Here is a 23,203-nt window from a genome sequence, read left to right as displayed (position 1 = left end):
ACGTTAGTAGTTTTAGTTTGACCACCATTAATGGATCACAGAAACAGATCCTAAATACACAACGATGCATTATCAACACAATAGAAGTGATAAATGCTGATCCCAAATGTAGCTTATGAACTCCAAGAATACCTACTGTAAAAATGTATTGAAATGCATTATTTTTAATGATTTAATATAAATGGATATTGTTTAAACAAACACGTTTATATTATAAATAATAACATAACATTAGTTTTAGTATGCTATAGTTTGAAAACAGAATTTTTACCTTAAGTCTCAATGTTTGCACAACTGCAGCAATGATAGTCATAATCACAATAACGAAGTTTAATCATGTAAGTCGCTTTATCACAATTTTTCTTTTTTTATACATTCACATTTCACAACATAGAACAAATATGTAGGAAACAAATCCCAAGAAAGAAAAAGACACAAACGCAGTGACGTGATACAAACATGTCCTCATCATAAGTGAATAACCACAGAAATATCACTTCATTTCTATGGGATCTGCTTTTTGGTTGATATTAAAGGAACACTTTACCCAAAAATGTCAATTCTGTCATCATTTGCTTGCTCTCATGTTGCTCCCAACCTGTACAAATGACTTTCTTCTTTGGTTCGCAAAAGAAGCACATTTGAAAGCTTAAAAAGCACCATAAATTACTATAACAGCAGTCCACATGAACATATCACCTCACTTCAATAAAAAAAAAATCTAAATAAAAATTTAAATTGTCAGTTCATTTAAAACTATTATTTTAATAAAAAAAAAATTTAATGTACCGATGCAAGAAAAATCTATAATAAAATTAAATAAAAAATATCAATATTAAAATTATTATACATTATATTAAAATATTAATTATAAATATGTTTGTTTTTGGAAAATACTTCTATTAACTTTCTTTATGTAAAATTGTATTTCAGATTATTTTTGGTTAATTACGGGGTGAGAAATTAAAGAATCCCCCTTATGAAAAGTCCAACAGATTCTTGCACCGAATAAAGTCATAAACGTTAGCGAGGGTTAGCAAATGATGACAAAGCTTACATTTTTGTGTGAACTACCTCTTTAAGATGCTGATGTGTGAGAGTACATGAGAGTATATTGAAAATGTCACGTGGCATGCTGGAGAGAGAGAGAGAAAGTGCTGAATAACATCTGAATTTAATTAGAGATAAACTATTATTTCTTTTTAAATCATCTAATCTTCTCAACTACCACTGTATGGTTCTGCTTTAATGTGAGATTAAACAGCTAAATGGTGAAAGAGAAACAAATGTGTTTCTACTAGTGATCTTTCAGTTTCACGTTGTTCTGGTTGAGCTCAAGCCCTTCACGCAGACAATCAGCGCTTGGCATCGTCTTCGTTGAACTTTAATCAAAAAAAAAAAAAAGGCTGAACATGATGTTTGAATAAAACAAATTACAAATAAAAGACATTTTTCAGTTTCAATAAAAACAAAACTCTATATATTGTCAGCATTTGAGGGAAAAAGTTATCTGCCACATTTATTTGCCAATAAATCTGATTATGGGTTAAATACATAAAAAAACGAATGGTTAAAGAGAATTCACTATCAAAAACTATGTCAAAGCTTCTACAGTATAAGCTCAACCAAACAGTTGACATGACTAGTCTTTAAATGTGTATTTTAAAGGAGGTTCACATTGAAAAGGGACCGATACTACACACACCTCACAGTATTGGCACATGAGATCAATTCCCTAAATCTGGTTTTGTTTCTGAATTGAAATTATACTTTAGTTGTTCAGCAAAAGAGGACTTCATTTGTAAGAACCACCTGTTACAATTATCTCTCACAATTTATGTAGAATACTTCCGAACTCTTGGTGATCCATTTAATTGCTGAAATACATGTCCAGGGAGTCGAACGTTTGGACACAAGGACTAAAATGATGTTATGAATGTCCAAACACTTGACTGGTCACATTTCAAGCTTTCATACCTAATGTCCTCATGCACACATTCAAGATTTTATGTTATGTTACTTTTCTAGAATTGGATCAAAACCACTTCCTCCATCCCAGTCAGTTTCTGTAGAGGAGGAATATCGAGTCCCGTTCCCATCCAGCTTTACTGTTGATCTCTGAGCCTCACAATCATTGGCTCATTGCCCTCTCCTCTGTACAGGAAGCTGTTCGTTCCCACAGGTTGGACGTATTCCTCTGTTCTGTCCCAGTCTGAGACCCAGCTTCCTCCAGCTCCGCCCCCTCCAGTCCCCGCCCCATTGTGGTCACCTGATTGGACGGTCGCGCCGTAGCCGCCGCCCACTGGGCGGTACAGCTCTTCCGTTTCATCCGCCAGCTCATCTTCTCCTATTATTCCACATTTCTCTTCGCTCATGTTCTCTGGCTCCGCCCACGGCTGCTGCTCTCCTGATGCGAAGATGCCTGAACAAAAAGAAATGGTCACTGTGAAGCGAGATTCATGGTGTCATTAATTCATATTAGAGGTGCAAGAGTTATTGTCCAACCCCTTTAAACCAAAAAGAGAACACTGTCTATTACTAATTAACTAAAATTCTATTTTAGAACAACACAATTGTTTTCAAATTCATTGTTTTTTTATATATATATATATAGCTTGGATACATTTTTATTTTAATTTTTGTTATTTTAGTGCATCAAGATAAACTAAAGCATATAAACATAAGTATATAAAATATAATATTTATTATTAAATAAGTATATACAGCAAGGTAGGATTTGTTGAATTAATGCTAAAAAAAAAATGTCACGATGCAAAAAAGTTTTATAATTTAATTCAGTTTTTGAAATTATAATATCATAACAATAAAATACTTAATATATACAAAAAAATTATATTAATTTTTATATTAATTTCTATTAATATTTTTAATTATTAGTATTATTATCAATACAAACATTTCTTTATGTAAAATCATGTTTTTATTTTTTGGGAGGCAAAAAAATATACATTTTTTCATGAGATTCACACTTTTATCCAAAGTACAACACATACTACACAACACACGCAAAAATTGAATTACAATAACTCTACAAGTACAATCAGAGACAGATGGAAGGAAATGGACAGAAATATTCACCGTAGAAGATAACGCCACCGTAATGAACAAGTGATGCAATGAGAAACACATACTGCCACTCCTCCCGCGTCTACAGAGAGAAACACACAGGACGAGAACGGAGGTTTATATGTGTGTGTGTGTGTGTGTGTGTGTGTGTGTAGATCTTTGTTTTTAATCATGTGCACAACATGCATATGATCTCTGTAGAGTAAAAGCATGAATCAGCTGTAAACACATGCAGCACAACAAACGCTCTCTTCCTCTTCCTCTCTGGTTTAAAGTCAGTACCTTGTTTTTGGTCATGGCACCGACGATCAGAGGACACACCATGCCAGAGAGCGTCCCGACACCGTTAGAGATGCCCATCAGAATACTGGCATAACGTGGAGCGATGTCCAGATGATTGACATTGAACCCTGGACGTTTGGACAGAGGTTGAGAAGACAACAGTAAAAAAAAGCTCACCAAGGCTGCATTTATTTGATCACAAATACAGAAACAGTTGTAAAAAAATTTAAATATTATTGCAATTTTAAATAATAGTTGTCTGTTTGAATATTTGTTAAAGTGTAATTTATTTCTGTAATGCGCGGCTGAATTTTCAGCATCATTCCTCCAGTCTTCAGTGTCACATGACCTTCAGAAATCATTCTAATATGCTGATTTGCTGCTTTAAAGAACATTTTCAATGTTAGAAACAGTTCTCCTGCTATTTAATGTTTTTTGTGGATAAAAATAAATATAAAAACTGAAGATATAAAAATAAAAGCTAATTACTATAAACTATAAACCTTTAATAAATATAGTAAATAACACTGTAACATTATAAGTCACTTTTTAATCAGCTGGGTTTTACATTATATTTTATTCCAGTTAATTTGTATTTTATTTTAAGTAACATTTTATGGTTTTAGTTTTAGTTTTTCTGAATAAAATTATTCATATAATTAATAAAAGTATTAGGACTGACCAATTCATTGAATTTCTAAGCAGTTCAAAGCTGCAATTAATCGTTCAAAGTCCACTTATGTTATTCTGCGTGCTTAAGATATGTTTTTTTAACTTTGTGTTTTCTTAAGGGTTTTTCCCATTATTTAAATGTTATTTTTGGTATAACATTATAATAACATGACAAATGACATTTGAGGCTTGATACTATAAAAAAGTAGTGTTTTCATATAAAATAGGGAATGCAGTTGCATCAAACAATGGTATAAACATCTTTCAATGTTAATTGTGATAATTGTAATTCATAATTTGCAATTACGATTTCAAGGGAATAATCGACAGTTATGATTTTTGTTATAATAGTGCAGCCCTAAAAAGTTTTAATTCAAAGGAAATCTTAATAACCTTAGACTTATGAAAGAAGGTGTTTGTTCTTACCTGAGATAGCAAAACCACTGAATCCAACAGCAAGGACCAGAAAGGAGATGGCGACGCCCTTAGTGTGAGAGAAACCCACCACCAGAAGAAACGTGGCCTCCAACCCGAAACCTGAACACACAGAACAAGTGACGCTCCGTCAGCCAATCAGCAGCTCCGGTGGGGTCAGTCACATGACATTCATGGCTCATTTACAGCAGACCGCAGAATGAATACAGGCTTCACCTCCACAGTTCATGAGTTTCCTGACGTTGGTGGTGGTCATGATGTTGTGACTCCTCAGGTAATCGGCCAGCTGTCCTCCGATCGGCACCACTATGGTCATCACCAGATGAGGAAGAGCCGAGAGGATTCCCACCTGAAGAGAGACAGGTGTGTTTAACGCTCTCAGATGTCTCTCCTAAAATACTTTGGGCCACTAGTCATTATTCAGTAAGAGTATATCAACAACAATAATGATGAGGATTAGGAGTATTATAATTGTTCAGAACACTGAATAACCATCACTGACTTTATCGTCATAAACATAACAACAATAATGATATTAAGATTATTATTGGATTATTCAATGTATATTTTAATAATAATAGTTATTATTATAAAGTGTTATGATTATTATTAATTAACTCTCAATAACCAACAATAATCAAATTATTATTATCATTTTTATTATTATTATGATCAATGAAGAAAACTCAATAACCAACACAATCTTATCAAAACATTACTGTTATTATAATTTTTACAGTGATCAACACTTACCCAACACTAATCAAGTGATTATTATTATTATTATTATTATTATTATTATAACAATGAAGAACACTCTATAACCAATATTAACTAATCAAAATATTATTATTATTATTATTATTATTTCAGTTATCAACACTTAACCAACACTAATATATTATTATTATTACTACTGTGATTATTATTAACACTGAATAACTATCTATAAACTAAATTATTATTATTATTATTATTATTATTATATCAATGATCAATGAAGAACACTCTACTATAACTAAAACTAAGTAATAAAAATATTATTGTTAATATTATTATTTCGGTGATAAACATTTAACCAACACCAATCAAATTATTATTATTATTACTACTATGATGATTATTATAATTGCTATTATTATATCAGTGATGAAAACTCAATGACCAGCACTAACTAAAATATTATTATTATTATTATTATTATTATTATTAACACTGAATAACCAACAATAACTAATTTAATTATTATTATTATTATTATTATTATTATTATTATTATTATTATTATTATATCAATGAAGAACACTCTATAACCAATATTAAATAATCAAAATATTATTGCTATTATTATTATTTTGGTGATCAACATTTAACCAACACTAATCAAAATATCATTATTATTATCGTCTTTGAGATCTTTTGATTTCAGAGCACAGTTTGAGACTTTAGTCTTTTTACAGCAGAAACATTTAAGACTTCAGCAGAGGCCTGTACTTTGTCTCCGTTTAGTCTCATTGCTGTCTAGGAGAAACATCTGAGCTTTAAACGAGGTGTTCACATGCTCTCTCTCTCACCTTGCTGATCTCAAACTTAAACACCTCCTCGAAATACGCCGGCTGACTGATGAGCAGCAGGTAAAAGGTCCAGCTCCTGCAGAAATTGGCCACGATGATGGCGTAGACGGGCATGGATGTGAAGAACCGTCTCCAGGGAGTGTTGAACTTCTGCAGAGAGGAGAATGAGAGAGTTCCTTACACTGCATGCGTTTCAAGCATCACTATATAAACCTGTGTGTTCATACCGTCACCGGGTTCATCAGTCCAGCCGATTCTCCGATGGCGTCTTCGATGTACTTCCTCTCCTCCGGAGTGATGGTGGGATGAGCTGCTGGACTCTCATACGACACCAGAATCCAGAACAAATACCAGCAGACCCCGAAACTACCTACAGACAGAGAGAATCCACAAGACACAGACACTGTCAGAAACATGAGATGAGAGTCATGCATGTGTTATTAGTGCAAGTGTGTGCTGGTTTTCCTCACCGTATACATAGAAGACTGAGGACCAGCCTGAGTACTGCACCAGAACTCCTGCTAATGGCATCGCTATCACAGCTCCTGCATACGAGCCTGACAAAATATCACACACACTTCACATCAGTGCATGGAGAATACACTGAACATATGGATTCATAAAAACACACACACATAAGTGCTGTAAAACAATTAATCGCGATAAATCGCATCCAAAATAAAAGTTTCTGTTTGCATAATATATCTGTGTGTACTGTGTATATTTATTATGTATATAATAAATACACACACATACAGCAGATATTTCTAAAATATTTCCAAGTATTTACATGTGTACATTTATATTCATAGAATTTATATTAAAATACAATTTAAAATACAAACTTAACATATTTTTCTTAAATATATACATGCATGCGTCTGTATTTTATATACATAATATATATAAACAGTACACACACATATACTATGTAAACAAAAACTTTTGTTTTGGATACGATTAATCGCGATTAATCATTTGACAGCACTAATATATATATATATATATATATACTGTATATGTACACACAAATATATACATTAACAAATCATACAATAAAATAAAACAACAATAATAAATACTTTGATAACTATTATTATTATTACAAACACTGACTAATAAAAATTATATTTATTAGGATTAGATTTTACTGTTTCCATAATATTATTTTTACTAATATTAATAATAATAATAATTATTATTATTATTACTACTGCTACTACTAGTACTACTGAATAACAAAAGTGACATAATCATCAATTGGAAATTGATTTGACAACTACAATAATATTAGGTTATTCAGCATTCATAACAAGAAAAACAACAACAATGAAAATAATAATCATTCTTATAATTATTACTATTATTATTAATAATAATAACACTGAATAAATAACTAAAACTAATCAAAATTGACAACAACAACAATAATAGATTTTTAAGTTCATTTTCAACTTTATAAGTTGTACACAGTTCAACTCTTTTAAGCCAGTTTAATGTAATTTATAATTTTTAATTGTACTAAAAGATTTAAGGCAGCAAGAATTTAAGTAACAATAATTAAAAATGATGATAGATTACTGACAGTTTTCCACAGATATTAAACTGCTAAAAAATAGTGACCTCACCACAGAACGCTGTTGTGGCCAATCGGCTTCTCTCGAGGGGAGGGGCCCATTTCGCCCAGATCCCGTGGCATGCTGGGTAAGATACGCCCTGAGCAGCAATGACAACGACAACAGATGAAGTCATAGACTATAACCAGAGCACCACTGCATCAGACAACACATTCAAAATGAAGTTTCAATGTGACACATGAACTGGAAGCCGGAAACATTTCATGGAGAGTTTTGCTTTTCAGCAATGTAACAGTACTAGAATATATTTATTTACCTCCACCAGTCCCTGTAGTATCCTGACTATAATCACACAGCTGAAGTGAATCCGTGCTGCTGAGGGAATCATCATATTCAAGACAGACGTGGCCACGACCGCAAAGCCAAAAACCCTGAGAAACAGAGAGAGCAGCTGTGTGAAGAGTGTTTTATTCTTCTGTGCATCTTTGTTCAGTGACAGCATGACTGACCTGTTAGCTGCAAATTTCTGACAGATGAAACCTCCAGGAATCTGAGTGACTATATATCCCCAAAAAAACGAGCCATGAATCATTCCTACAGTCTCTGGATCCCAGGTGAACTGAGCTTTCTGAAACGCAGACACATTTGCTATTTATTTATTAAAAATTTTTTTTGGTGCATTTTGTTAATAAAAGCAACATATTAAATAATTAAATTTAAGCATGTTTGAGGCAATGCAATTATACCTGAAGTATTTTTTATGCATTATTATTTTTAGCTTAGTTTATTTGTTCATCAAACTATGCACATAACTGCATTATGCAAAACTAAAATGCTAAATTTTAGACAATACTGTAACATATTCGTTTGAAATGTTTATTGTTGCATTATGTTTTACATTCTACTCTTTTACTATACAAAAAATCTGTTGAAATAAAACAATTAATTGAACATTTAATTAACTTCTAATTTAGTTAACTGAAAATAAACATTAACCGAAATAAACTTAAAATTAAAAAATGTTGCATTTTCATTTAGTTTTTTCATGATATACAAAAATAAGAAAGCTGAAATAAAAATTAATAAATACATATATACACACACACACATACATATATATGTATACATGTATAAAATAGCAAAAACACAACCTATTACAAATTACTAATTATTAAAATCAGTAACTATTAAAACTTTGGCAATATTTTATGCAAAATGGAAATTTTATGCCAAAATATTCAATTCTAGACACAACAATTTGATAAAAAGCTGACTAAATTGCAGAAAATCTAGTTGGTCGAAAATGTATTTGGTTGTTGGTTGTATTTAAATTTGTTGCCATATAAGCTATTACATGACAGACACAGATTTAAGATTCAACCATGAAACAATAAATTAACTATATTGTTAATTGTTAACTATACAAAATTTGGCATTGAAGAACTTGAAACAGGTGTGGAAAATTCTGTTCTCACTCACCACAATGTACGGTTTGCCTTCTTTATAGACGGTGTGGTTGTTCACCATGCTAACGACGGCGACGCCCAGATTACAGCGGATGCCAAACGAGATGCAGAACCCCAGGCCTGATAATATGGCAATGATGTAGCGGCGCGGCAGACCGAAACACGTGCAGTCCACAACAGGAAGCTCCTTCTCCTCCTGCAGCTCTGGACGACCTTCTGCAGACAACTCGATCGTTTCTCCATTCTCCTGGCGCTTCTCTAGGACCCTGTCAAACACACATCAACACATGAAACACCACTAAAACCTTCAGAATCAGCTTCCTGTGGAAAAGAAAACTCATATCGGAATATAGTAACAGGTTCCTGAATCATTTCGCGAACCGAAACATTCAATATACATGCTCCGAAGTCCCAAAGTTTCATCAAAGTTAGAACCGTTTTTATAAATCTTTTTATTCAGATTTGAAATTTGGAGCGCTTGTTGTGAATCATTTGATTCAAATTGAGACTTTTAAACAGGTTCGCAAATCTTTTGGTTCAGAACGGAACTTCGAAGAGTGTATCGCGAATCATTTGATTTAGATTGGAACTTCAGAGCGGGTTGGCAACTTGTTTGGTACAGAACGGAACTTTGGAACATGTATAGCGAATCATTTTATCTAGATTGGAACTTCGGAAGGGGTTCGCAAATCTTTTGGTTCAAAACGGAATTTCGAAGAGTGTATCGCGAATCATTTGATTTAGATTGGAACTTCAGAGCGGGTTTGCAACTTGTTTGGTACAGAACGGAACTTTGGAACATGTATAGCGAATCATTTGATCTAGATTGGAACTTCGGAACGGGTTCGCAAATCTTTTGGTTCAAAATGGAACTTCGAAAAATGTATCGTGAATCATTTGATTTAGATTGGAACTTCGGAACGGGTTAGCAACTCGTTTGGTTCAGAACGGAACTTCGAAGAGCGTATTGTGAATCATTTGATTTAGATTGGAACTTCGGAGCGGGTTAGCAACTCGTTTGTATTGCAGTCGTTTGTATTGCAGTGTACTTTGAAGAGTGTATCGTGAATCATTTGATTTAGATTGGAACTTCGGAGCGGGTTCCCAAATCTTTTGGTTCAGAACGGAACTTCGAAGAGTATATCGCGACTCATTTGATTTAGATTGGAACTTCGAAGCGGTTTCGCAAATCTTTTGATCCTTCTATGGCATCGTGAAGAACTTTATTTTAAGAGTGTTCTACAAATACCATGGTTGAACTATGGTTAGTGTAGCAAAAGCAATGTTAACTTGTGGTTACCATGTTTTTTTTTTTTTTTTTTTTTAAGTAAATCTATGGTCAATTTTCAGAAGAGATGTGTTGCCAGGTTAACAAAAAAGGTAAAAAAAAAAAAAAACACTTTAAGAGGACACATAAGATGAATATATATATATATATATATATAGGGTTTTTATTGCTTTAGGATTAACAGAGCTTTGGATAGTTTATATATGTGAAATTTAGCTGGTAGAGAATGCAAATTAAATAATATTTAGCTGTATTCTCTTTTGAGAAGTCAAACAATCAAAACATCTTTGAAACCACTGTAATGTTGTTGGTTTTACATAATCAAAACTGTGTCCTTATTGTCAGATTAATCTGCTAACATGAAAAAGCTCGCTTTATAAATTATGAGAATGTTAGCTAACATAGCTATAAATAAAGACTTTAGATGAAATGAAACTGGTCAAACGTTGATCATAAAAGCAAATATTTTGGGGTAGTTGGTTGGAGATGCTGTTATGTCTGCTGCTGTCTCACCAACGTCAAAATACCCAATATTAAAGTAGTCCCATATCAAAAAGATGATTTAGACAACAACTTTATATTATTATTTATATTAATTTACATAGCGATAAATGTATACCACTAAACTCTTACTAAATGACAATAATTGCATTTTTTTCTGCTAAGGGTTTAAAGAGAAACATCTGGAATTATTATCTATATAAAACAGATGGAAAATAACTCCAGTAAATATCCTGAGCTCTGAAAGAGCAACATCTGAGCGATCAGTTCCCTTTTTGACTACTGTAGCTTATTAAGTAACAAAAGTCAATAAAAAAACTGCATTTTATTAGTAATATTAGATGATTTTAGCTTTTTTGGCAAAATGTCTCTGTTGGATGTTCACCAGCATTCATAAAACAAAAATATGAAGCAGAAATGAAACATTTCCCAGATCACATTCATAATGAACCGACATGTCACATCAAATCCAGATTAAACACACCCATAACATGCTATGAGAGCAGCAGTTTCCACAAACAGCACACAATCACATTAAATATTCATTATTTAATCAAATTATAGTTTTTTTTGGTGTTTGTCTGTACAAAATCCATTGTTTTTATTGTGCATGGTTGCAAAAGTGTTGCTATTTAGTTCCTAAAGTGTTTCGAGTGGCTTTAGCACATCACTATGTGGTTGTTAAGGTGTTTCTGATCACTTAGTGAAGTAAAAGCATGATTTGAGGAATAATTCATGTTTGGAGACAAACGCTAGAGGATGATGCCTTTATTACTAAATGTTTGAGCATTTCTCTAACCCTAAATATAAACAAAAGCTTGACTTGAAGACCACAAAAATGAATTCTATTGTAACATTTTTATATGAGATGCGTCACATGTGACCTTTAAAGAACTGACGGTCCAGATGAATCTGTGATGAGTGTTAAGTACAGGCATGCAGCGCTCTTACTGTCAGGTTACAGCTCTACTGCAGCGCTGCTGATGAAATAATAATGTTCCTCAGAGCCTGAATTATTGATCAAACTTTCTATTTTAGTCTTTTTCTGCCTCCCTTCTCCTCCTCCATCTCCCTCCCCCTTCATCTATCCATTCTTCCCTTCTGTTCTCCTCAATCAGTTCTGTACTCAAGTTTCTGACCATCTCTTTTACAGTTATAGAGGTCAGTTCACTCGCAGTGTAAGAAAGGCCTTGATTGAGAGATCCTGATGGATTTGACTGAGATTACAAACACAACAATCCTGTTTAGGTTTGAGTTTAGAATTGAGATGTATAGTTGTATTTAAATATACAACTATTACAAATGTTTTTGTTCATTCAAAAGATGAAAAAATATATTTATATTATTATGATGATGATTATAAGTCGATTAGATATATAGTCAAAGCACTAAAATGACCAATTGAAACTATAATAATTCTAATAAAAAAAAAATAGTAACAATAAAACTGAACTGGGGGGGGGGGGGGGGTTAATATGAATATATCAGTATTTAATGCAAATATATTCCCATTTCATTATTTTTCTTGTTACACTGCAATAAATAAATTAATAAAATATATATTTCAAAGTGGTAATAAAACAAAGACTTATAGCATTACATTTCACAAGAAAATACTATTTCAGTCATTTACATGTTTCTTTGCAATTATTTGTGAAACTTACTAATGAAAATAATTTCAAAGTAAATCTTACTTTACATTATTTTCTGTGTAGTTTTATATGGACAGAAATCCTGAATTTTCACACATTTCTGCCAATTTTCAGATTTATCTGCCTTTCAAATGTCACAAAAAACACCAGCTGTGGCTGCTCACTTTATATGTCAATCTCATTACTATATATATTATTATTTTGTTAAGCTAAAATTATTGTAGTATAATTGCACATTCACAGAAGTAAATTTACCAAACTCAAAGAGGGTACACTAGTGAATGCATTTGTTTCTGGTGACTTTATATGTCAGTCACCATCACTTCCTGTTTAAATCTTCAGTTCCTGTTCAGAATAAGCTGCGAAGCACACCAGACTTTCTGCTGATGCTCAAAAGTCTGGCGAGACACTTTTATCTGACAGGACTTACACTTAGTACAGCTTCAGTCCGCTGGAGTAACGCGGTGTTAAGTGCCTCGGTTAAAACTCATACAACACAAAACCTGAGCTTTACCCCAACACCACACCACAAGACTCAACAAAGAAATGTTTAAACAACAATAGACAGAAAAGCCATTAAAGCCAGACAAGCATGGCATCATCTCGAGAGCAGACAGATACAAGTTTCTATCACTGCCGAAAGAGAGTGTTTTGGCTGATAGAATAACCTGTTGAACTGATTTGATCTGATTACAGAAGAATCAATGCGCGAGAATCAAGCTTTTAAATGGCCATTTATATGTAACAACATCCTTGCTTTGTCCAGGAAGAACTAAGAGTTTAATGACAATGTCCAAACCAGTAATAGCAGGCATGACATGGACGACCGAGCGCTATGACTTATGGGGCTTTCCAGGAGCGAGCGAGCGAGAGAGAGAGAGAGAGAGAGAGAGAGAGAGAGAGAGAGAGAGAGAGAGGATTTAACTAGCAGCAGGTTAGTTGGAGATCTATTTCAGGACTGGATTTACGTGTTAAAGACATGTCCAGAGAAAACAGACTGAGAGAGAGAGAGAGAGATTGTGTTTTTCTCCATATGTTAATGAAAAGCTGATTCCATCCTTACACTTCACTAATTTAAAATACTTACATATTAATCTGTTTATACCATTATTTAAAAATGAAGGCTTTTTGTCCTTCAAAATAAATAAAAAAAGAGCGGTGTACTTCATCAATCTTTAATCAAAAGTTTACTTTAAATGTGCATTTTTATCTAACTTTTTTTAATATACTCATAGAACATCTCGCAGGAAGCTATAATGCAGTTCTTTAACTTTCTGACTTATCAAACAATCTCCATTTCAGTTCACTTTAATACATCTTTCGCAATTAATTATATGCATCATCTTAAATGATCTAACGTTTGTTATAAATGCATTATTTACAGATTACAGAGTTCTTTTGAAATACATTATGAACACTGTTTGGCTTTTCCAAATTATAATGAAAATGTGAGGGAAGCATACATTATTAATTGTAAATTATTTAGTATAATTTCCTATTCTCAAATGTAAATTGACAAAGAAGTGATAATCTCACAATAAATAAATAAATAAAAACGGGGAATAAATGCAGAAAATCCCCCAAAAAGTGCATCTATCTGTCTATCATTTAATTTTACAGTATTTATGCCATTATTTTATACATGTAACAATAAAATTATATATATTACTGTTTATATTACTAGTATTACTATTATTTACTGTAATACTGTTATCATATTTATCACTTTATATATAAACATAACGTCAAATTCTGTGATTTGAAAAATGCATAACTATATATTACGCATATTTTAAATATATATTAATATGAATAAATAAAATATGACTTAAATATGTAGTTAAGTCATGTTACATTAAGGTCATGTATATTTGAATAGTCAGACTAAACAAAACTGTATCGTCATTTTGCCAGGAAAGTTTTTGATTCTTCTTATTAACAAACAACCTATCGAGCGTGTTTCAACGTCAGCATCTTTAGACAGTCATGATGCAGAACGGAAGTGGTCACCTGACAGGTGAAATGTGACGACACAAACCGGACAAGAGTCGCTATTAATAGAGTCCAGTGTTGTTAATCTGGTCGTTCCGAACACACGCGTTAACCAAGACACACACATTAGACAAAAACTACACAAATGAGCATCTTCTCAACTTATGATGACCGACACAAACACCAGCACTGACAGACTGACAAAAATCACATCTTCAGTATACTCTGTCTATATTGTGTTGACGGTCATGGAGTACACTAATCCACCGACATCTAGTAGCCTACACTTATTTTTTATACTAAACACTTGGTTAACAACGATCATTATTAGACCTATTATTATTATTTATTTATTTTTAAATCAGAACTCAATCTCATTAAGCTGTCTTTATGCTTTAAATATGCATCATTTATATTTTGCACTAATAATACGAGCATATAAACCAGCTTCGGTATCTCTTTTAAAAGTTGAATGAAGTTTCGTCTCTTACCGGTTTATCCGTCCAAGTGTTTTCGCCGCCGCTGCTTTAAAGCGTTCAGGTCTGACCTCCATCCTCTACAACTCCACCGACGGGATTCTGTGTGCTCCTGCTCCCCCTTCCACCTACAGCTCACACACACACACACACACACACACACACACACACACACACACACACACACACACACACACACACACACGCTAATACTCTCACAAACATGCGCAGGCGCACACATACACAAACTTCAAATGTGTAACAAACGCGATTCCAGGAATAGCGTTCTCTAAGGAAAACCAGTCGATCGGCTCATGGAAAATATGAAGTGGAGGACCGATCAAAGACAATGAGAGCAGCATTAGTGAGTCTAAACAACTTTATTTTGCGAGTTGCACCAAGTAAACACTGTTATAGAGTGAGAGAAAAGAGTTGAAGTGTTAAACGGAGTTTTAGAGCCGCTGTGGTTTAATTAACATGAATGGAGTGTCACTGTCCGTGGTGCTGAAATGAGATTACAGTAAATCTGCAGGAGTGAAGAGCAGCGTGTTCACATGACTAAACCCGTGTGTGTGTGTGTGTGTGTGTGTGAGACCGAGAGAGAGAGAGAAATCCCTGTATCGAGAGAGACCCTAGTGGATAAAATACGCCACTACAAACAACTGACAACTCAAGAAGAGCTGAAAATGAGGCTGTTTTACCAGCTAACATAAAATATATTCTTAGAACGTTTTGCTGACGCACGAATTAAACTATGAGAAAAAAAATACAAAACAAAAAAAATTTTTTTTTAAACAAACAAAAAAAATATATTTCTTAACGTTCTCTGTTCTGACCGTCCTTTTTTCTTTTCTTTTTTTTATGCAAGTCATTATACATTAAGGTGAAAAATCAGTCAAACTGTTAAGCAGTTTTTCACTCACACACACACACACAAGAAAACATCTAGAAGTGTTTTTTCTTGGTTATGTGAATTTGTATCATTATGGGAATATAGTAACAAACAGTAAAATTTAAAAACATTCCAAACATTTTAAAAACATTATTAAACACCAAAGAACTTTCAAAAAACATTCTGTTAATGTTACTGAAAGAACATATGTACACATAATTTTACATTGGACACATTTCACTGCGCAATTACAATTAAAGAAATGGTTTACAAAGCTCCAGAGCTGATCTACTGGGTCTGAACGGGGCTGAGTATTTAAAGACAACTATGCAAAAAGCTTATGAATGTTAAAAAGTTTAACATGCATTTAAAATGCATTAGTTGTAATAAATTAGCATTGAACAAAATTATTTTGATTAATCAGTCAATGCTAATGTACATTCATAATAAACTAAAGGATGATGTGACACTAAAGACTGGAGTAATGATGCTGAAAATTAAGCGCTGCATCACAGGAATAAGTTACAGTTTACAATATATACAAATAGAAAAACGCCATTTCAAATTGTAATTATATTTCAGAATATTATTGTTTTTACGTTGGATTAAATAATGCAGCCTTGGTGAGCAGAAGATATTCTTTAAAAATAACATCTATTGATAATTCATGTTTGTAGATAATACATTTAACAAATTTAAATTTGTACGCCTTGAAATGCAACTAGAAATTAACAGTAAGTTGTATTAAGTAATATAGAATAACCGTTTACTGTTAGTTCATGTTAGTACCAACTCATGCTTTTTTTTCAATTGTTTTGATATATATTGTTACACATTGATATTTTTTGCTTTTGTTTTACGATATATTGATACATACAATTCTAATAATCAAATCTTAAACGAATAGAATATAACATTCTAATCTAATCTTTAAGGAATGTTATATTCTGCAAATTAACAGCAAATGAAACAATAGAACAAGGAAAAATTAACAGAATAGACTACTATATTAAATAGAAGTAAAAATAATAAAACCGAGAGAACATTATAAATCACTAAATATGTAAGCAATGTTACATTCTGCATATTATTAATAGCAAAGAAAATGAATAGCAAACAACAGAGCTAAAAGAAATGAATAGAACACGCTAGAGAGAACAGAACATTCTGATGATTCATTATTTAAAGATGGTTACATCACGCATATTAACAGCGCTCAGATCTGGAGAGGTTAAAGGTCAGGTTTGAGTGTTTGCAGCAGAGGTTAGAAGCCGTTTAAGGTGTCAGGAGCCACATCACTTCGGCATACAGCTGTAAACTGACCCAAAATCCCCTGCAACCACACACACACAAACACACACATGCAGTCTCAGAGGAAGCTCTTCTCCAGATCCTGGGCTGAAATAGTCCTCAGAGGCGGTGGTCTGGACAGAGAGAGCGAGTGAAAGGGAGACGCGCGCTGAGGAGGTGAAAGAGGAGGAGGAAGCGTGATTATTGAAGGAGTGTCAGACAGAGAGCCGTAACTCCTTCCTCTTTTCTCCATCCTCTGCTGCATCCATCCCTCCATCACATAACCAGAAAACACCGATGAGGACGAGCTGCTCAGATCCAGAGCGATATCTGACAGACAGAAGCAGAGCGAGTACAAAACCTGGTTATGTGTGTGTGACATTATAGTTTCATGAATCTATCCAGAGCTCTTTAAAAGAATAACCACTCCACTTTTAAGTGAAATAAATAATCATTTTCAAATTAGATGAAACATTTTATTAGCCCATGCAATACAGAATGATTTAAAAGTATATTTATTATAGTTTATAATCATCTTGGATATTTTTTCAGCATTGGCTGCAATGCATTGTGGGATTGTGAGGGATGAATGCTGCTGTTTATTTTGCGAGTACCCGATTCATGCAGCTGAGTGTGTGAGTAAATGTTTTTGGTGTAGAACTGGTTGTAGATGCAGTAAACCACAGCCATCAGCGTCAGAGTTCCTATAGCGGCAGCGATGAACACACCCAGCTTATTGTTGTTCTTCATCATATGAACATCTGTCAGTGAAAAACAAACACACACAGGTCAGTAAATCTTCAAAAGAATTCATCATACAAACAGCATCTATTATGTTCTGGGAGACAAAAAAAAATTATATATATATATATATATATATATATATATATATATATATATAAAATGGAAAGAAACTACTAATAAATGTTACTAATAAAATAGAATTCGATTAAAAATATGAAAAAACCTTAACCTAACAAGTCTTATTTGTGACCCTGGACCACAAAATAAGTCTTAAGTGTACATTTTCCAAAATTAAGATTTATAAAACATCTGAAAGCCAAATAAATAATCTTTCCATTGATGTATGGTTCATTAGGAAAGGACAATATTTGGCCGAGGTACAACTATTTGAAAATCTGGAATCTGAGGCTGCGAAAATTGCTTTTGAATTTGTGCAAATGAAGTTCTTAGCAATGCATATTACTAATCAAAAAATTTGTTTTGATATATTTACTATTGACAATATATATTTATATTTACTAAATATCTTCATGAAACATGAAATTTTTTTTTTTTTTTTTACTTAATATCCTAATGATTTCTGGCATAAAAGAAAAATGTGTATTTTTGACCCATACCATGTATTTTTGGCTATTGCTACAAATATACCCCAGCGACTTAAAACTGCTTTTGTGCTCCAGGGTCACATTTATCAATTAATATATCATAGGAACAGCACAGAAATGAACACAACGGAAAACACCAGAGAAGAGAAATTAATAAATTAGCGAATAGTTGGCATCATGATCAACTGTTGTGTGTGTGTGTGTGTCTCTTACAGGTCTGTTTGAGTGTGACCCGGTTGTGCTGATCAGAGGTCAGTTCAGTTTCTTCTGCTGGGTCAGTGTTGATCGGATTCTGACCCAAACACACACTCACACACACCACCAACAGCGTCCACTTCAACATACTGCAAACAAAGAGAAAGAAATCATTACAACAAACAAACATGTCAGAATCACTGGTCCTGACACCTGATCCAGCAGACTCTCAGCGTCCTCTAGTGGCTGTGAGATGAACTGCACTAATCTTTTCTTTCATCATCCTCCTCTGAGACTTTCCTTCTGTAGCTCACATAATGACTCGGAAATACACGATTATTTACTACCAGTGTTGTTATTGTTAACTAAAACTCAAGCTAGTTTAAGGTATAAACTTAAGACAATGAAAATTAAAAATGCTGCACTGGCATCTGCTAAACTGACTAAAATTGAAACTAAAGTAAGTTCATAAAAGTGTACATAAAATAAAAATGACAAAAGCACATTACGAATATAATAAATATTTAGCCTAAACCATGAGGTTTTCCTCTTTAACAGCAGGCTGTGATCTGTGCTTTGGATCTTATACAAAACTAAATACAAATACACACAAAAAATAATGTTCAGAAACCTACAGTTGTCTTAAAAAAAATAGGGGGAGATTGTGTTAAGATGCATTATTCAATCCATTTGACATTGTTGAGACATAACAGCAGACAATATTCAACTACCCCAACATTCACATAACCCAGTGGTCTCATAATTTAATTATTATTCCCTACTAAATGCATGTGACATATTTAGAAAGGGCCCATCATATTGAGATGTACATGATGAAAAAATGCGGTGAAAGTTAAAAAAAATAAATAAATAAATGCATGTCAGAATAAATTATCTGCATGGAAGTAAAATAAAATAACAGATTTGGGGTAACATTTAAAATACATGTACCCAAATACAAACAAGTCACTATTAAAATATTTTCAGTATCAAATTTTCCTGGCTAGTTTATGAATTATGTCATACATGTTATAGACACTTACAGTTAAAATCAGACCAAAATATAGATTAAACGCATCACAAATAAGCTAAACCCATTATCTCTTGATAGCAAATTTACATCAAGACAAGAAACACTCAGTTCTAAATCTGGATCATATGCAGACCAAAGCATGTTCTTAATATTAATTGTGAATAATCAGACTGGTGCATTGAGAATCAGTGTGAATCAGAGCTCATGGTGAAGTACTTCAGCGGCAGGTTTTTATGCTTGAATTCATTTCTCATGTTGGCATTCCAAATATTTTGATAATAAATACATCACACTTCAGGGTTGAACACAAGACCCAGAGCTCAGGTTCAGCAGGTGAACACAAAAAAAACAAGACTCTACAAATTATTCTGATTTAAACATTTTTTTTCCACATACCTGATCCCTGTTTCTTGGAAGCTTCCTCCTCCAGTGATTTGTCTTTCAGCTGCGCTGAGCATCACTTTGTTTGTGGATCGTCTCTTTCCAAGGTGGAGCTTCACACCATGACAACAAAAGTCCCAGGACTATTAGCTCCCACACGCGTGACAACCAGCACAAAACAGCTAGAGAGGACTACAGAATTAGGATTTTAAATCATCTTTAAAAAATGACAAAGCTCTGTGTAAAAAAAAAAAAAATATATATATATATATATATATATATTAGGGATGCACCGAAATGAAAATTCTTGGCCGAAACCGAAACACCGAAAAAGAGAAAACCAAGGCCGAAAACCGAAACCGAAACACCGAAAGAAATTATCCCAATTATTAGTACCATTGCATTTATTGCTATGACCGTGTACTAACTTTACTAAAATTAAAACATTGCAATTGCATAAATTAATATTAAAGTTTCAAAGATAATTACAATTACATAAATTATAAAAAAACATAAAAATGCATAATTACAAATTATGCAAATATTTATTAAGCACATTGCAACAATGCACAGTATGTATGTCTCTGTAGGACTAGAAAGTGCATTACTTCTCCAGTAGGCAAGACTGTTATCACTTCTGGGGATGGGGACTTCAGACAGATAACCATCTAGCTGTTGAGCAGTTGAGCTTGTCATCTGCCTGACATTTGAGAAATATTTGAGAGAGTGTATTTAAATAGGGCCAGGGCATAAATAAACATTTTTATCAAATTAAAGCAGAAATCTAGCAAAAAATCTAGCAGAAATATGGCTACAATCTGATATTATGCATGTATATGTATATGTGTGTGTATTATATATGCAGAGACGAGTCTTTTTTTTTTTTGCGCTCTGATCTCAGTCTCCTGCGCTTGGCGCTTCTCCGTCTCCACGCGGGTTCTCCGCATCCAGCGCGGCCTGGAGCATTTCTCGTGTGCTCTGCCATATTTCCGCGTCCAAGTAATGGTCTTTATAACGCGGATCAACCACATTCGCGATGAAGTGCGGAGGATCCGAAAAGATCTCAGTGAGACGTGTGCTAACAGACTCTATAAGACTGTACTTTTCTTTGTTTTCACTTCGTGGTCCGTCTCAATCTCTTTGTTAGGAGACGCTTTAGTGCTGCGAATAAAGGAATAAGAATAGAGAGAATGTTCTCTATTAAGACCCACTGGTGTGAAGTGAATGACGCGGGGAGCTCGTGGTCTGCGCTATGCAGGTGCACGTGCAGGTCGCGGTTTCTGTTTGCGTCATCATAACATTTCGGCCGTGTTGTTTCGGTAATAAAAGTGTTTCGGCCGAAAACCGAAAATGCACTTTTTGGCCATTTTCGGCCGAAAATTTTCGGTGGCCGAATATTCGGTGCATCCCTAATATATATATATATATATATATATATATATATACAATTTCAAAATTAAATTTTTCAATTGAAATTTTACATTTAAAAAGGGGGAAAAAAACATTTAATAAAAAAAAAGTTAAAAAAAAAAAACTATACACAGAATTTCTAAATTAAATTTTTCAATTGAAATTTTACATTTAAAAAAGGGGGGGGGGAACTAACATTTAATAAAAAAAAAAGTAAAAAAAAAAAAAAAAGTAAATATTTAAAATCAGTCAATCAATTTTAATGTCTAACTGGGCAGATATACTCTTATTCTGGGTCTTTTAATAGAAATAATGTCCATTTCATCCCAAAACCAAACCAAGGTAGTCTTTTTTTTCTTCTTCATAAAATGTATCAAATCACTAAGTTCTTTTTTTTTTTTTTGTACATTTCAGTTTCAATAATGATTGAATAATTCAAATAACTGTAAATGAAACCCTAAAGTATTAAACCTCTAAAGCAAATAAAAAAAAAATTTAAAACAGGAAAATTTCTGCAAAATAAAAATAAAACAAACCAGATGTTTACAACCCAGACAAGATTGACCTGTACACAGAAAAGAAAACAGAAGTCATATGAAGGTCTCAACCATTTATACAGAAACAAGATCATCATGAGGCAAACTGTACAATGACCATCAAACAACATCCACACAAACTGAAGACCTCAGCATCAGGTTTCTGACTGACAGGAAGCAAAAGGAGGAAATACTGAAAGCGTACCGTAACATATATACAACAAAGACAATCAGATTAGACTTCAAGATCAGAGACATCTCAAGCCTTCTACATGAGGAATAGAGTTAAATTACATCATTTCATCATCTATATATTACTGAACAGAACTACTTAAGAGTTCAAGCTACTGAACAAACTCAGAAGACCCATTAAACCCCTGTGAGAGGCAAAGATAAGTTGACTTCACAATGACTATAAGCCATAAAATGTCTGGCCGGCGGGTCAGATGTTCGCTTTTAAAAACGTGTCCGAGATGTTGTTTAGAAAAAAAAAAAAGGGGGAGTATTTTACAAATAGCCACAAAAATAATTCTGTACAATATAAAATTAATAGCAAAAACAGTAAAATTGTTCTGAAAATGCTGATTTGAAATACTTCATAAGAAATCCCACGTGTGTCCAACAAACTACGACTGAAGCAAGCTTAAAAATGTCTTATTTATCAAATGATGGCTGTAGTTGGTGCTCAAATAAGGAAAATAAATAAAGAAATGTCCATGTCAATATTTGGCATAATTCAATCTGTTTTTAAGATTAAATATGACTCGAGACATTTCTGTTCAGAAAATACACAGCTTCTTTCCATGTTGTAGATCCGAAACGGATTAAATAATCAGTTATGGGTGATCGTTTAATGGTTCAAAACGTCTTCTGAACACACAATGAATTTTTGTACTCACTTAAATATTGACGTAAACACATCAGAATGGACCAACATTAACCCTTTGATGCCCAAGCAGCCATTATCTATTATGACCCGTACACAAGTCAAATCAGCTGTCCTCTTGAAATGTCAATGCGTTTTTATTTATGACAACAAAGTATTGATGCACAATGCAAACTAAATTTGTATTTTGGAAGAAAAGATTATTTGGAATGTTATTTTTTTTTCTTAA

At 33.2% G+C, this 23,203-nt stretch overlaps 1 protein-coding gene across 1 annotated transcript; it reads right to left on the bottom strand.

The window, feature by feature from the left end:
- Nucleotides 1–1,539: 1,539 nt before the first annotated feature.
- Nucleotides 1,540–15,141, bottom strand: slc17a7b (solute carrier family 17 member 7b). The gene is made up of 13 exons (XM_059525200.1): nucleotides 15,018–15,141; nucleotides 9,107–9,359; nucleotides 8,137–8,255; nucleotides 7,944–8,058; nucleotides 7,679–7,766; nucleotides 6,521–6,607; nucleotides 6,278–6,420; nucleotides 6,051–6,200; nucleotides 4,693–4,825; nucleotides 4,468–4,578; nucleotides 3,370–3,497; nucleotides 3,100–3,169; nucleotides 1,540–2,422 (listed from the first exon to the last, which is right to left on the bottom strand). The coding sequence occupies exons 1-13, from the start codon at nucleotides 15,077–15,079 to the stop codon at nucleotides 2,106–2,108; spliced, it is 1,776 nt and encodes a 591-aa protein (XP_059381183.1). The 5' UTR covers nucleotides 15,080–15,141; the 3' UTR covers nucleotides 1,540–2,105.
- Nucleotides 15,142–23,203: the final 8,062 nt, after the last annotated feature.

The sequence above is a fragment of the Carassius carassius genome, chromosome 35, assembly GCF_963082965.1.
Source record: "Carassius carassius chromosome 35, fCarCar2.1, whole genome shotgun sequence".
Taxonomy (NCBI): Eukaryota; Metazoa; Chordata; class Actinopteri; order Cypriniformes; family Cyprinidae; genus Carassius; species Carassius carassius.
The sequence above is the reverse complement of the archived record's forward strand: the minus strand, read 5'-3'. Positions and strand labels throughout refer to the sequence as shown.

What these genes read in the sequence shown, in the direction of transcription:
- slc17a7b (XM_059525200.1), bottom strand. Translation starts at nt 15,079, where the DNA reads ATGGAGGTCAGACCTGAACGCTTTAAAGCAGCGGCGGCGAAAACACTT. An exon ending in ACACTTGGACGGATAAACCG is followed by an intron (nt 9,360 to 15,017) that starts GTAAGAGACGAA and finishes TGTGTTTGACAG; the next exon opens with GGTCCTAGAGAAGCGCCAGG. An exon ending in GGCCACAACAGCGTTCTGTG is followed by an intron (nt 6,608 to 7,678) that starts GTGAGGTCACTA and finishes ATATTTTGTCAG; the next exon opens with GCTCGTATGCAGGAGCTGTG.